We start from the raw sequence: 17,440 nt of genomic DNA, 5'->3' as shown, positions 1-17,440 counted from the left end.
ATAGATCAAGTCTAAAAATACTGGGATGGGGAGAATACACCTTTTAACCCCCATCTCTAATAGGCAAATAATGAAATTGGAGAAGGCCTTTAAAAGAAGTTCAGTCAAAACGCAGCCTCTGGGAAGGTACAACTCAAGTGTGTGCCCCTAAAAACCATTCTCAGTGCAGTCAGTTCAGTTCAGTTCAGTTGCTGATTTGTGTCCAGCTCTTTGAGACCCCATGGACTACAGCACACCAGGCCTCCCTGTCCATTGCCAGTTCCTGGAGCTTACACAAACTCATGTCCATTGAGTCGGTGATGTCATCCAACCATTTCATCCTCTTCTATCCCTTTCTCCTCCTGCCTTCAATGTTTCCCAGCATCAGAGTTTTTCAAATGAATCAGTTCTTCACATCAGGTGGCCAAAGTACTGGAGTTTCAGCTTCAGCACCAGTCCTTCCAATGAATATTCAGGACTGATTTCCTTTAGGATGGACTGGTTGTATCTCCTTGCAGTCCAAGGGACTCTCAAGAGTCTTCTCCAACACCACAGTTCAAAAGCATCAATTCTTCAAGGCTCAACTTTCTTCACAGTCCAACTCTCACATCCATACATGACTACTGGAAAACCTGCAGCTTTGACTAGATGGACCTTTGTTAGCAAAGTAATGTCTCTGCTTTTTAATATGCTGTCTATGTTGGTCATAACTTTCCTTCCAAGGAGCGAGCATCTTTTAATTTCATGGCTGCAGTCACCATCTGCAGTGATTTTGGAGCCCCCTCCTGAAAAAAGTCTGTCAATGTTTCCAATGTTTCCCATTGTATTTGCCATGAAGTGATGGGACCAGATGCAATGAACTTAGCTTTCTGAATGTTGAGCTTGAAGCCAACTTTTTCACTCTCCTCTTTCACTTTGATCAAGAGGTTCTTCAATTCTTCACTTTCTGCCATAAGGGTGGTGTCATTTGCATATCTGAGGTTATTGATATTCCTCACAGCAGTCTTGACTCCAGCTTGTCCTTCATCCAGCCCAGTATTTCTCATGATGTACTCTGCATATAAGTTAAATAAGAGGGTGACAATAAACATCCTTGAAGTACTCCTTTCCCTATTTGGAACCAGTCTTGTTCCACGTCCAGTTCTAACTGTTGCTTCTTGACCTGCATACAGATTTCTCAGGAGGCAGGTCAGGTGGTCTGCTATTTCTATCTCTTGAAGAATTTTCCACAGTTCATTGTGGTCCACACAGTCAAAGGCTTTGGCATAGTCAATAAAGCAGAAGTAGATGCTTTTCTGGAACTCTTGCTTTTTCGTTTGATCCAATGGATACTGGCAATTTGATCTCTGGTTCCTCTACCTTTTCTAAATCCAGCTTGAACATCTGGAAGTTCACAGTTCACAGACTGTTGAAGCCTGGCTTGGAGAATTTTGAGCATTACTTTGCTAGTGTGTTAGATGAGTGCAATTGTGTCGTAGTTTGAACAGTCTTTAGCATTGCCTTTCTTTGGGATTGGAATGAAAATTGACCTTTTCCAGTCCTGTGGCCACTGCTGAGTTTTCCAAATTTGCTGGCATATTGAGTGTGGCACTTTCAAAGCATCATCTCTTAGGATTTGAAGTCGCTCACCTGGAATTCCATCACCTCCACTAGCTTTGTTCTTAGTGATGCTTCCTAAGGCCCACTTGACTTCACATTCCAGGATGTCTGGCTCTAGGTGAGTGATCACACCATCGTGATTATCTTGGTCATGAAGATCTTTTTTGTACAGTTCTTCTTGCAGTGTATTCTTGCCCCCTCTTCTTCATATCTTCTGCTTCTGTTAGGTCCATACCATTTCTGTCCTTTATTGAGTCCATCTTTGCATGAAATGTTCCCTTGGTATCTCTAATTTTCTTGAAGTGATCTCTAGTCTTTCCCATTCTATTGTTTTCCTCTATTTCTTTGTGTTGATCACTGAGGAAGGCTTTCTTATCTCTCCTTGCTATTCTTTGGAACTCTGCATTCAAATGGGTATATCCTTCCTTTTCTCCTTTATCTCTAGCTTCTCTTCTATCCACAGCTATTTGTAAGGCCTCCTCAGACAGTCATTTTGCCTTTTTGCTTTTCTTTTTTCTTGGGGATAGTCGTGATCCCTGCCTCCTGTACAATGTCACGAATCTGTCTATAGTTCTTCAGGCACTCTGCCTGTCAAATCTAATCCCTTGACTCTATCTGTCACTTCCACTGTATGATCGTAAGGGATTTGATTTAGGTCATACCTGAATGGTCTAGTGGTTTTCCCTTCTTTCTTCAATTTAAGTCTGAATTTGGCAATAAGGAGTTCATGGTCTGTGCCACAGTCAGCTCCCAGTCTTGTTTTTGCTGACTGTATAGAGCCTCTTCATTGTTGGCTGCAAAGAATATAATCAATCTGATTTTGGTGTTGACCATCTGGTGATGTCCATGTATAGTCTTCTCTTGTGTTGTTGGAAGAGGGTGTTTGCTATGACCAGTGCATTCTCTTGGAAAAACTCTATTAGCCTTTGCCCAGCTTTGTGCACACCAGGACCCAGGAGAAATGAGCAGTGACCCCACTGGAGACTGACCCAGACTTGCCCGTGAGTGTCCAGGAGTCTCTGGCAGAGGTGTGTGTTGGCAGTGGCCTGCTGCAGGGCTGGGGGCACTGAGTGTAGCAGTGCATCATTCATGGGACCTTTTGAAGGAGGTCACCATTATCTTCATTACCTCCACCATAGTTTGTAAATAGCAAGGAGGGAACACAGATGCACCCATCAACAGAAAATTGGATTAAAGATTTACTGAACATGGCCCTGCCCATCAGAACAAGACCTAATTTTCCCCTCAGTCTCTCTCCCATCAGGAAGCTGCCATTAGCCTCTTATCCTTCTCTATCAGAGGGCAGACAGACTGAAAACCACAATCACAGGAAACTAACCACTCTGATCACATGGACCACAGCCTTGTCTAACTCAATGAAACTATGAACCATGCCATGTAGGGCCACCCAAGATGGACGGGTCATGGTGGAGAGTTCTGACAAAATGTGGTCCACTGGAGAAGGGAATGCCAAACCAATTCAGTACTCTTGCCTTGAGAACCCCATGAACATGAAAAACTATTCTCAAATTCTCTAAATTACTAAAAGTTGCTTCAAAACATTCTCTCAAGCTGGACATAACGGTTTAATAAAAAGAAACTCTACTTATTAGTAACTAACCAATGAATGCATAAAGGGCCATGACTAAGATAAAATTCTGGGTGATGCTGCAGGCTGGAATCACAAGTCAACAATACAAAATTACAAATAAATATTTGCTGATAAATATTTGCTGTTGAGAGAATTATTCTACCAAAAGAATCATAAATTTGGACTAAAAGAGACTATGACTGTGCAAAACTTTTAAACAAAGTTGCCCTGTATCACCACTGCTTTTAATGTTTTCCTATCAGTTTTTACCAGCCCATAAATTACGACAAAATATAAAAATAAAAGAGGTAAAACTTGGAAAGAAGAGTAAAAAATATATTTATTTATGATTATATCTCTATTTGCCAATATACCTATTACCTTGAAATAACTGATAAATCAGTTAATTGCTGTTCTAAAAATTAAAATACAAAACAGCTTTTATATGTATAAGCAATAACCAAAACAAAAATATATTAAAGAAAATGTTCCACTTATAACAGAACCAAAAGAGACAAAAATTCCTACATATAAATTTAGGTAATGTTGAGAACCAACACAAAATAAAATTATATTATTCCATTGAGTTTTAAGATTGAAATGAAAAAAAAAGGTAAGTCACAGTCCTGAATAGGAAAACTCAATATTGAAGTGATGTTAGTGCCTCTAAAATTAATCCATAAATTCAAAGGAATCCTCATTAAAATAGAAATAGAAACCTCTAAAAAATTTGAAAAAAAAAAAAGATACAGGACTTTATCTGGAAAAATAAGCATGTAAGAATAGCCAGGAAAATTTTGATCATAAAGAGTAATGAAGAAGTACTAGGCCTGCCAATATTAAATCACATTATGAAGTGACAATAATTAAACAATTTGGCCATGGAGAAGATGTAGACAGATAAGTGGAACAGAGTGGAAAGCCAAAAACACTGGACCCAAATGAAAATGGAAATTTAGGAACAGTGATGGTTTTTAAAGTAAATGGAGAAAAAAGTGAAATTTCATAAATACTGTTGTAGCAATTGGCTATTCTTTTAGAAAAATAAAGGTAAAAATATGAATACTCATCTAACTTTACTCCAAATACCAAAAATTTTAAGATTAAAATATAAAATAATAGAAATTTTAAAAATTAAATCATGAGTAATTATATTCAAAATGTTAGAATGCTGAATCTTTCTATATAGATATAAATATAGGAGAAAAGAAGTAAAACTTTACATATATGTACATATACATATATTATATATATACATATTTTAAATTCCTGTATGACTAAAATTCTAAAAAACAAATTAAAACACATAATATAATTCAGGAAATTTATTTACATAGAATTATGACATGCATATAAAAATCATTCTTAAAAAAGATGAAGAGTCCAGAAGGAAAAAATTGCATATGAATAAAAATCAAATTGCAGAAAAGTAACATTATTTCCATGATTATACAGTAGAAGTGACAAATAGATTCAAGGGATTAGATCTGATAGAGTGCCTGAAGAACTATGAATGGAGGTTCATGACATTGTGCAGGAGGCAGGGATCAAGATCATCCCCAAGAAAAAAATTCAAAAAGGCAAAATGGTTGTCTGAGGAGGCCTTACAAATAGCTGAGAAAAGAAGAGAAGAAAAAGACAAAGGAGAAAAGGAAAGATATACCCATTTGAATGCAGAGTTCCAAAGAAAAGCAAGGAGAGATAAGAAAGCATTCCTCAGTGATCAATGCAAAGAAATAGAGGAAAACAATAGAATGGGAAAGACTAGAGAGCTCTTCAAGAAAATTAGAGATACCAAGAGAACATTTCATGCAAAGATGGGCTCAATAAAGGACAGAAATGGTATGGACTTAACAGAAGCAGAAGATATTAAGAAGAGGTGGCAAGAATACACAGAAGAACTGTACAAAAAAGATCTTCATGATTCAGATAACCACAATGATGTGATCACTCACCTAGAGCCAGACATCCTGGAGTGTGAAGTCAAGTGGACCTTAGGAAGCATCACTATGAACAAAGCTAGGGGAGGTGATGGAATTCCAGGTGAGTGATTTCAAATCCTAAGAGATGATGCTTTGAAAGTGCCACACTCAATATGCCAGCAAATTTGGAAATCTCAGCAGTGGCCACAGAACTGGAAAAGGTCAGTTTACATTCCAGTCCCATAGAAAGGCAATGCCAAAGAATGATCAAACTACCACACAATTGCACTCATCTCACACACTAGCAAAGTAATGCTCAAAATTCTCCAAGCCAGGCTTCAACAGTACATGAACCATGAACTTCCAGATGATCAACCTGAATTTAGAAAAGGTAAAGGAACCAGAGATCAAATTGCCAACATCCACTGGAATATAGAAAAAGCAAGAGAGTTCCAGAAAAGCATCTATTTCTGCTTTATTGACTATGCCAAAGCCTTTGACTGTGTGGACCACAACAAACTGTGGAAAATTCTTCAAGAGATGGTAATACCAGACCACCTGACCTGCCTCCTGAGAAATCTGTATGCAGGTCAAATAGCAACAGTTAGAACTGGACTGGAACAACAACAAATAGGGAAAGGAGTACATCAAGGCTGTATATTGTCACCCTGCCTATTTAGTTTATATGTTGAGTACATCATGCAGAATGCCAGGCTAGATGAAGCACAAGCTGGAATCAAGACTTCTGGGAGAAATATCAATAACCTAAGATAGGCAGATGATACCACCCTTATGGGTGAAAGCGAAGAAGAATGAAAGAGCCTCTTGATGAAAATGAAAGAGGAGAGTGAAAAAGTTGGCTTAAAACTCAACATTCAGAAAAGTAAGTTCATGGCATCCTGTCCCATCTCTTCCTGGAAAGTAGGTGGGGAAACATTGGAAACGGTTACAAACTTTATTCTCTTGGGCTCCAAAATCACTGCAGATGGTGATTGCAGCCATGGAATTAAAAGACACTTGCTCCTTGGAAGAAAAGTTATGACCAACTTAGACAGCATATTAAAAAGCAGAGACATTACTTTGCTGACAAGGTCCGTCTAGTCAGAGCTATGGTTTTTCCAGCAGTCATGTATTGACGTGAGAGTTGGACTGTAAAGAAAGCTGGGCACCGAAGAATCGATACTTTTGAACTGTGGTGGTGGAGAAGACTCTTGAGAGTCCCTTGGACTATAGGGAGATCCAACCAGTCCATCCTAAAGGAAATCATTCCTGAATATTCACTGGAAGGACTGATGCTGAAATTCCAATACTTTGGCCACCTGATGCAAGGAACTGACTGATTTGAAAAGACCTTGATGCTGGGAAAGATTGAGGGCAGGAGGAGAAGGGGACAACAGAGGATGAGATGATTGGATAGCATCACTGACTCAAATGACGTGAGTTTGAGTAAGCTCTGGAGTTGGTAATGGACAGGGAGGCGTGGCGTGCTGCAGTCCATGGGCTCGCAAGGAGTCAGAAATGACTGAGTGGCTGAACTGAACTAAACTGGATACTATTTCCAAAATCACATGACAGAGTACTTTACCTTACTCACTAAAAATGAATTACAAATCAAACCAGTATCATTTTGAACGTATAGTAATTAAAATCAGAAATTTTAATGAGTATCAGTGCTGAAAAAAGTGTAGGAAAAGATATTTTCCACATACTTGTTGATGGAGTACACACTTTCTGGAAGGTAAACAATTTGCATTAAAATTTAGTTATGAATTTAACCCTTTGATTCTCTAATCAATTCCACGTCTGAGAAATTTTCCTATGGATATACTCAGAAAAATGTACTGAGAAATACATACAAAGATGTTCATTACAGTCTTGATGATATACCCACACTAAGGAACCACAGCACTCCTAAGTTAGAGGTTTCTTAAGTTGGAAAAAAACAGCTCCTATAAGTCTATAGCTGTGATTAACCTTCTGTTTACAGTTTCACTCATAAAGCCTTTTTGAATTTTCAACTTTCCACTAAACTGCTTGAGTTTTTTTCAGCTCTCATCTTTGGCACGTAATGCCAATAATCTCTCTTAGAATAGTCCTTTGTATGGGTCATGTTCTTTATTAGACTCCAATCTCCTTGAGAAAAACATCCATTCTCGACGCACTCCTATTTTGTCTTAGTAGATGTGATCATTATTTAGCAATTTTATATTCTCTCTACTTCTAAGCTTATGGGGGAAATCACACTTGTCTGCCACTTGAAGTTGGTGTGGTTTACAAAATTTGATCTGGCTCAATAATGATGAATGGAAGTGGTTTAAGAACAGCTGTTTGATTCTCCAGGGACCTGGTAGCATAATTAGTTATCATCTAGAGAGTGAAACTTCTGTTAGCCTGAGTCTGCTAAGAACTTAGTTTAATTTAATGAACAATAAATCTTTTGTTTTAAGGCATCAGCATTTGGGATTTGTCTGTCATTGCAGCATAACCTACTCTGTCCTAGCTGATGACTTAATGATGATTCGTGATAATTTATTGAATTTATAAAATACTTCCATTTTCTAAAATACAGTAAATACTCGAGTCCTCCAAGAAAATTCCATTAAAATAATTATTTTGAGGAGTTACACTCTTGGTTTCCACTTAGTTTACAAGAGATTAGAATCAAAGAGAATCCAAGATTTGCAGTAAAATAGTTCCATTTTCTCCAGGTTACCTCCAGCCCATTTATGACTGATGAACATGCCTTTGATGAGACTGTCAATCTGATAGGTTGATTGAGAGTCACAGTCTCCAAAGTTAGGCTGAGATGACGTCTTTGAGTAATGAGAAAATATGAAAACTAATATTTTAAAACTCTCATTCTTTTAAACGTTCCATGTATCTGTGTTTTTAATGTATATAATCCTTTGTTCAGTAGCACAGTGTATAAATCATACATATACATGGGACTACATGCCCAAAAGTGTTTCACTGCAAAGATTTTGCAGTTTAAAAATTTGATGAACTAAGATCTAAAGTAAACCATCCCTTCCTTCTCAAAAGTGATTTTTTTTCTTTCTTAAAGCCTTTATTTCTGAGATATGGCAGAAACATCTTACAGGTACACATAGAAAAGTAAGATTATGAATGCACTCGCATGGAACAATCAATGCAAGCCATCACTCATCCCTCCAGCCTCCTCCTCCCTCTCCTTTTCCCCCTCCCGCCCTTCCCTTCCCCATCCCTTCCCCCTTTTCCCCTCCCCTTCTCCTCAGCTGCACACAGGCCTTTCCATACTGCAACTAATAGAGCAAAAAAGGAATAATCAGAATCTTAAAAAAGATTCTGGTCAAAGCAAAAAAAAAAAAAAAGGGTGAAAGGAAAGCCACACTGAGATGAAGACATTTTGTTTCAACCCCTAATTCTTGAGAAAATTCAGGCAGATGACAAGTTTCTCATTTCTCAGTTTCAAAGCTGTAAAATAGGGATCATCTAGCTCACAATTACTGAAAAATGGGCAAAGCCTGATTTGTGCTACTAACCTTATAGGACTTTTTGTGAAGAGGCATGTGATAGAGAATGCATGTGGATAACATCCACGCAAGTATGTCTAAAAATAAAACAGAAAAACATACACACAACAGTATACCTTCAGGCATCCAAGATAGTGTAAGTCTTATACCTCTTCTTTGTTTCTTATCCTCTTAGATACAAGTGACACCAAGTGTCACATGGGCTCAGACCATAATGATTTACTGGTAGCTGTTTAAATCCACTAGTACATTCCCTCTCTAACAGGGGCATTCCCTTGGGCTTGGGAGCCACCATTGGACTACGCCTTCTGGAGCATCCCTGCCACAGTTTATCAGTGACCACAACACAGAGCACACTCAAGTGAAGACAAGAAATAAGAGTCTGAAATCAAGAAAAGACGAAACATTCTGTAAAAACTCAACAAAAGTTTTAAGCTTCCCAATGATGGCAGAGGAAAAGGAAACAGGACAAGTGGCGGAGCAGCTAAGAAATGAGGCAGGATATAGAATGAACGGTTCTTTATCATGAACTGAAAGGCTGAATCCACTATACTGCCCTACAAGGAAAGAGGGTGAAGGATCAGGAAACAACCGAGAGTTTGCAAAAGCATCTGCAGACGTAGGGAAAAACAAAACACACAGGTCAGCACCACATGGACAGATGGAAGGGAAGTTCAGCCAAGCCTGACTCCAGAGAAGATTTCTGGGGGGTCCTGCTGCCTTGGAGGAAAAGCTTCTAAGGAAAGGAGGTAGGAGATAAGGAAACTGTGGTGCCACTTCTGCTCTACAAAGGAAAGAAAGTTTTTCTAAAAAGTCCTTGCTTGTAACAACTTCACGATTTCTCCAGATTCAGATGAAACAAAATATTTCATTAAAAAAAGTGTGTGTAGATATTCAATAATACTTTATGATTTATTCTATGATTTATAACATACACTTATGCATGCATACATGCTAAGTCACTTCAGTCATGTCTGACTCTTTGCAACCCTATGGACTGTAGCCTACCAGGTTCCATCTGTCCATGGGATTCTCCAGGCAAGAATACTGCAGTGGGTTGCCATGCCTTCCTCCAAGGGATCTTCCCGACCCAGGGATCAAACCCACGTCTCTTACATTAACCTGTATTGGCAAGGGGGTTCTTTATCACTAGCACCACCTGGGAAGCCCCAACATACAACGATTCCAATATATGCTTATCACTGATGTGTATATATATTTGACACATAAATTGATATTCATATTCATTTATATTTGATAATAATAGAATAGTAAGGTATTATTGGAGGAGAGGAAGGGCATGGGGTTGAAACTGGGACTCCCCAGTATCTAGAGAACAGAGAGAGATGACAACAATTAAATCCTGAAAAAGGAACCAGTGAAAGCAAGAGAAAACCTAGGAGCATGTGGTCCCAGAAGCCAGGAGAAGAATGGTTCCAAAAAGAAGGCAATAGACAGTTGTGTCAAATGCTGCTGAGACACAGTTAAAGAGAGATGCCTGAAAACAACGACTCCCGGCTTTCAAAGGGAGGGGAAGCTAATGATCTAAACATGCAGCATAAGGTTGGCATGGGCGACCTCCTGGATGGGGTTCAGGAGAGTTTTTGAGTATTTACATTGTGATGGGAAACAGAAAAATAGGGGGGCAGCCGAAGGAAGCTTTGGAGTGGATTTACCTTGGTACATTTCTGATGGGTCATGACTAGGGTGATTGGGAAAATTTAATGAAGAAAGAACAAAGTAGTCGTGTGGTCCAGCAACCCTGCCCAGGGGCATGTAACCTGACAGAACTATAATTCGAATAAGTATCTGCATGCCTGCGTTCACAGCAGTGCCAGGTACAATAACCAAGACATAAAAACAGCCTAAGTATCCATCAATAGATGGATGGATAAAGAAGATAGGGGGTTTATCTATCTGTCTATCTATCTATAATAGAATACTACTCAGCAAAGAAAGGATGAAATAATGCCATTTGCAACAATATGGATGAACTTAGAGATTATCACACTAAGTGAAGTAAGCCAGAAAGAGAAAGACATATACTTATATGTGGAATATAAACATAATATTTTATATATATATATATATAAAATATAGCTTATGTGTGGAATCCAAAATGTGACACAAACGAACTTACCTATGAAACAGAAACAAACTCGCAGACACAGAGAACAGACTGGGCGGTGCCAAGGTGGGGGAGACTGGGGGAACCATAGAGCAGGAGTCTGAGATTAGCAGGTGCAAACTGTTATTTACTGCATGCATAAACAAGGCCCTACTGTACAGCACAGACAACTGTCCTGAATATCCTGCGGATAAACCACAATGGACAGGAATACGAAAAAGAATGCTTACATATATCACATCGTGTGAAATGTATGCGTGCATGCCAGGTTGCTTAAGTCATGCCTGACTCTTTGTGACCCTATGAATTATAGCCCACCAGGCTCCTCTGTCCATGGGGATTCTCCAGGCAAGAATACTGGAATGGGTTGCCGTGCCCTCCTCCAGAGGATCTTCCACACCCAGGGATCGAACCCACTTCTCTTATGTCTCCTGTATCGGCAGGCTGGTTCTTTACCACTAGCGCCACCTGGGAAGCCCGCAGAAGATATATGTATATATACACACACATACACACCGCTGAGTCATTCTGCTCATTCTGAGTCATTCTGCTGTACAGAAGAAATCAACACAACATTGTAAATCAACTTTATTTCAATAAATTTTTTAAAAAAAGAAAAAGCTTGTGACACAGAAGAGCAGGACTAATGAATAACACAGGAAGGGAGAAGGATGAGACCTAGAGCACGTAGGAGGGCTGGGCATTACACAAGGATAGTTCATCCATGGCAACAGAAGAGAGAGCACAATAGAGGGACACACACATCAATGAGGGTAAGGAAGTGAAGCAAGGTGTAAGGTATTCCTGAAGGCGCAGTCCAACACTAAGAGAAACAATAACGGATAAACTAATTTACAATTTTTTTTGGCAGTTTACAAATCACCATGATGATCATGGTCATCATCCCTAATTAACAGTGTTTAATTCTGGTCAAACATATGCATGGCCTTAGTTAGTCTTCACAACAAGGCTATGAAGAAATACTGATAGCCCAACTTTCTAGATTTGGGAAAACAGATTGAAAGAGATTAAGAAGCATGACTCGGAAGGTGAAGCAGTCTGAATTCAGGGCACAGCCTGAAACTTGTCACTGTATTAAGCCATCCCCCACCTTGCAACACACACGCACACACACATGTGTGGGCCACGGGGCTATCAGAAATCTACATGGGCAGATTACTCTCCCTAGTTAAGAGAGAAGGAAAAAGACGAAGAAAGAAGCAAAAAGTGGCCCCTTCCTAAGCCAGTTCTATTTCTCCCTCCTATGTCACTACTGGCTTTGTTTCAATTTTATTAAAAGAAAAAAATTTATCTACAGGAACATTGCTAGAGATGAGAGGTGAAGTAGTAAAGCCACTGGAATGCTGAATTTTAAAATATTATTCTCTAATAACCCTTTCAGATTGGTCCTTTATTACTATTCTCAACATATATATATATTGGAATTCTTTGATTGTGTAATAGATATCACTGTAACATCACTTCAGCTTTTGCCTTTCAAAGCCCAGATAATGAGGCTTATTCATCTAAGAAAGGCTCACTTGTCACATGATACCCTGATATGATGCTGAGACCAAGTAGGCAAAGAGATTCTGAAAAGACAATTCAAGTGTTTGATGCTCTCATGAAAATACTAAACAAAATGTATATAATTGGTACCATAAAGATAACCTTAGTTAGAATTAAGATATATTTTTTCTTAAACCCTGAAAAACCAAATGATGAATTTGAACAAAGTCTGGCTAGTTTAAAAAAATTATTAATGCTTCCTGTGTCTCCAGAATTGCATTTGCCATGCCAAGTTTCATAGTCAATTAGAAAACCCATAAATATACATCAGTCAATCAACCCAGCTTACTGTTTTTTAACGAAATATATTTCTCCACATGATTTAAATGTATTAGGCTTCCTTAAGGTTGGGGAAGTGCTTTGAAGTAGTCAAAGTATTTCTTAGAGGCCAAAGAATAGCTTTGGACTGAAAGTCATTAACTGAAGATCATTTGGTGGATAAGATGTCCTCTTAATTTTGTAAATTCAGGGGAAAAGAAACCATACAAAATCTATATACATTCTCTTCCCTGATATGTGAGGAACAAATGTTATAGTCAGCAAGAAAGTGCATATAATTTTAATTATCTTAAGTGGAAACTCCCATGGGAGTTTTCAGTGGAAATCCACAATGGAAATTATTCTGGGAAAATATCCCAACAGAGAACAGTACATGTGGAACAATCCCCTGAAGGCCATGGGTGATGCCTGGAAAAAATGCCCTGATCGACCACAAGTCAAGGCCATCCCCAGAGTATGTTTTCAACCTTCCCTTTGCTGAACATTCTGGAGAAAGAACCAACGAAAAGCCTTTAACTCACTGAACTATTGTAGCTCTCCAGTAAAGATATTCTCACGGCCACATAGGATGTCAGGAGGGAATTTAGGGGCAACACATTGGGATTTTAGGCCCATAGTTATGTCCACCAGAATTGATGCCCAAACGATGAACTTCAGAAAACAAGACTGAACAAAATCACTACTAGGCTGAAAGCAGAGAAATTTGTATAAACATACATCTTATTCATTTTGTTTTCTTCATTAGAATATATGGCTTTGTGAGAGTCACTTGCTTCTATTTTAAAGATAATACAATGACTCAAAATGATAGAGCAGGTAGTTTAAGAGGTAACTAATAGAATTATTGTTCTTTTTTCCCCTAAATTTTTATTTTATTGGAGTATAGTTGGTTTACAATGTTGTGTTAGTTTCTGGTGTACAGCAGACTGATGCTGCTATACATATATACATATATGTATGTGTGTGTGTGTATATATATATTTTTTCATATTTTTCCATTATGGTTCATCAGTAGATACTAAATATAGCTCCCTGTGCTGTACAGTAGGACCTTATATTTATTCCCTCTATTTATAAGAGCTTGCATTTGCTAACCCCCACCTCCCACTCTCTCCCTCCCCCATCCTTCCTCCCCCTTGACAACCACAAGTCTGTTCCCTGTGTCTGTGAGTCTGTTTGTTTTGTAGATTGCTGTTCTTTATTTTCAAATAAGGTGTTTTACTCCAATTCTTTTATGGTGAATGAATAAAAATCCACCATTTAAACCCGTCAACACAAAAATATTTAAATAAATATATTCATTTATCCATTCCTAAATACATTTATTCATGCATGCATACTTTTATATATTCACCCCATGCCTGAATCAGGCTACTTGTGAACACATTAAAGAAAGAGCAATGATCCTGTACACTAGACTAGAGTGAGGTGCCCAGCATGTGGTCTCGGGACAAATATCTGCAGCTTCCCAATGGGATCCCTCATTCTCATTCTTGTAGAGGAGTTGGGGGTCTCTCATGATAGCCCAGAGCATACAAATATAAAACATCTCCAGACCTGTGGGCCTGGCCTGCTCTCCATCACCTCCTAAGAAACACCTTCATCATTTAAAATAGGCAGAGGTGCCAGTGGCTAAAAACATTCACAGAGGCCCAGGTCCCTTGAGAGGCAGGAAGATTTTGTACCATTTCTTCGAGAATTCCATCAACTGCTGTTGCTGCTCTGTCTTCCCTGGCTCCCCACAACATTACAGAGCTGCCCTGACCAATGCCACCTTCTCTGTATCTTTTCCGGTCACTGACTATCCTGTTTGCCCTAACACTTCCTGCCCAGGACACATGCCAGCCACCCCCATGCAACAACCCAACCACAACCTCATTCCTTGATAAACAGACCAGAACAATAAGACAACAAACATTTATTTAAGGAAAATCCTGTACCAGGAACCACACTAAGTATTTTTCATATGTTATCACACTCATTTTGTGATATAAACCTATAAAGAAATCCCCATTGATTCAACAAACAAAATAAGATTCAAAGACATCAAATCACATGCCAAGATCAAACAGCTTGAAAGCAGCACCCCCATCATGAGATCTGCCAGAGGGTCCATCCAGAGATAGTACTTGAGCAGCTACAATTTCCTATAACCAGTATGAACAACCACAAATATATAAAATGGATGGAGTCCAGATCAGTGTTTCTCAGGTGTGAATACCATGCACCCTGTCTTTAAAAGGCAATCATTTTGCAAGGCTTATAGCTAGAAAATTAAGCACAAGTTTTCATCAGGTGCAAACTGCAGAAGAGCCTTCAAAGAATGCAGAAATAAGATTGTGCTTTAGGAATTAAGCCAGCATCTTGGGGATCTGAGCAAATCCAAATGGCCATCTTGGATATGGGCCAGCTTCCTGGATCCAGGACTGGATCCTTGGGGAGGTAATAATATATTGAACAAATTTAAAGAACATGGTTCTTCCAATTTAAGCAAAGAATGAATAAATAAATTAAATACCTCCAAGCAACTAAAATTAAAAAAAAAACTCTCAACAAAAAAATAAGTAAATAAACATGGCAAATCTCAGAGCTATAGAAAAGGAAAGGCAGACAAATGTCTGCACCCACAGAATCCCTACAGGAGAAAGAAGTCCATCCAGTTAGACTAAAATGGGTTTCTATTGTGGAGATGGATAAATGGCTATAGGTAACTAACATGGGAACATACTCCATTCATATAATTCTCTTCTTTCTAAGAAGGCAGCTCCCTATGGAGCTTAACTGAGAGAGAGAACACGGCACCAGGGCAATGCCAATACCTGTGCCATCTGCCAGTGGCCATCTAGGCACAACCACTTTGTTCTGGTGATAAAAGCCTCCTGTGTGCTTAATCAGCCAGTGGTCCCTGACATTTCTGAGCCAAAATCTTGGACTTCACCAAGATGAACACCATTGAATGGGGGTCATCACAGGTAACAGCCTTTGTCTTTGAGTGACTGAAACAACCAGATACAACTTTGTTTGTGTGTATTTACCTTTTCTCCATCTCTCCCAGGTTCTCCTTTGTAACCCGGCAGTCCTTGTGCTCCCTAAATTAACCACAAAATAAAAATCTGTTAGTTATGTTATTTGGTTCACTAGAAACAGTACCTCTAAAATATGAAGACACAGACCACGTACTTGTATTCCTGGGGATCCTGGAACACCTGGTGATCCTGCTATTCCCTGATATCCCTGAAGAGAAGGAAACAAGAAATAACTATTTCATCATATTCACAAAGGGAAACCCTCCATTTCAATTTTCTTTTTGGTTTTGCCGCGCAGCATGCGAAATCTTAGTTCCTCGACCAGGGATCAAACCTGTGTTCCTTACAGTAGAAGCACAGAGTCTTAACCACTGGACTGTCAGGAAATTCCCAGCCTTCCATTTCAGAATTCACTCTTTCTCACATTTCCACAACTACAGAGGGGCAAATGCTTAATAAGGAATGCACATCGTCCAGTCTTTAGGAAAATGGTATTAAATATCTTTAGCTCAATAAAATTATTGAGAAATGCTTCACTGCAAAAGAAGGCTTTGAGAGGGAAATACAGAGAGAGAGAGAGATGGATAAATGGCTATAGGTAACTAACATGGGAACAAGAGTCAATGTTCAGAGTTCCAGGAGAAATGTTCTGCACATTAGAAATACATTCAATGTATTCAAAAGAAAAGCATCTAGGATTGGAGGATTAAACAAGTGTGATACTTTTTAAAACTACCTGATTATCAGTTCAGTTCAGTTGCTCAGTCGTGTCCAACTATTTGCAATCCCATGAATCACAACATGCCAGGCCTCCCTGTCCATCACCAACTCCCAGAGTCCACCCAAACCCGTGTCCATTGAGTCGGTGATGCTATCCAACCATCTCATTCTCTGTCGTCCCCTTCTCCTCCTGCCCCCAATCTTTCCCAGCATTAGGGTCTTTTCAAATGAGTCCGTTCTTCGCATCAGGTGGCCAAAGCATTGGAGTTTCAGCTTCAACATCACTCCTACCAATGAACACCCAGGACTCATCTCCTTTAGGATGGACTGGTAGGATCTCTTTGCAGTCCAAGGGACTCTCAAGAGTCTTCTCCGTCACCACAGTTCAAAAGCATCGGTTCTTTGGTGCTCAGCTTTCTTTATAGTACAACTCTCGCATCCATACATGACCACTGGAAAAACCAGATTATGGTCATCTGCAATAAATTATACCTGGATGAATGCTATTCTTCAGGATAACTCTATAACAGACTTTGGGTTGCCTATTTAGAAAGTTCACCCCACAAACATGGCTATGATGTGTCCCTCCACCTCCCAAGGCTGAGCTATCTGCTAAGGTGACTTTCAAATCCATTGTGTCCTACACATCCTTCCAGAATTTGGAAACTTGGTAAAACACTTTTTCAGACAGATGCAGACTATTCAATCTTCACTCCCTGCATGGCCACTGAACTCCAAAACAAACTTCAGACCCTCAACCACTTGCCCAAGTTTTCCAGGATCAATGTCAGGTTGACTTGGACCACCTGGCACCTGCAAACATTTCCCTCTCTTATTCACATCCCGTCTTTCTTAGCTCTTACTGTTCAAGTACAGTTTTCTATTGCCAACAGTTATTGACACAGATTTCATTAATGTCCCCAATAACACCCTAATTCTTAAACCCCAAAGCTTCATTCCCATGTGGCTATTCATGAGTGTCTGCATGGATCTTTGTATCCACCCACTCACGTGTCAGTACATTTTCAGCTGCAATTTTAGAGACATCAGAAGTCCCTGCTTTTCCATTCCAATTTTCAAATATTCCTTTTACTATCCTTTGCTAACTCTGATAA

The 17,440-nt window shown here is 39.2% G+C and overlaps 1 protein-coding gene across 2 annotated transcripts in view; it reads right to left on the bottom strand.

Annotated features, from left to right (window-relative positions):
- The window catches only part of COL21A1 (collagen type XXI alpha 1 chain), a 245,398-nt gene that overhangs the window by 82,929 nt on the left and 145,029 nt on the right, over nt 1-17,440 (bottom strand). For both annotated transcript variants that reach the window (XM_069564079.1, XM_069564078.1), the window contains 2 exons: nt 15,760-15,813; nt 15,615-15,668 (listed from right to left, as the gene is read on the bottom strand). In XM_069564079.1, the coding sequence (XP_069420180.1) occupies nt 15,615-15,668; nt 15,760-15,813 (108 nt within the window). The remainder of the gene's footprint in view (nt 1-15,614; nt 15,669-15,759; nt 15,814-17,440) is intronic.

This window comes from Ovis canadensis, chromosome 20 (genome assembly GCF_042477335.2).
Source record: "Ovis canadensis isolate MfBH-ARS-UI-01 breed Bighorn chromosome 20, ARS-UI_OviCan_v2, whole genome shotgun sequence".
NCBI classification, from domain to species: Eukaryota; Metazoa; Chordata; class Mammalia; order Artiodactyla; family Bovidae; genus Ovis; species Ovis canadensis.
This window is presented reverse-complemented; position numbering and strand designations above follow the sequence as displayed.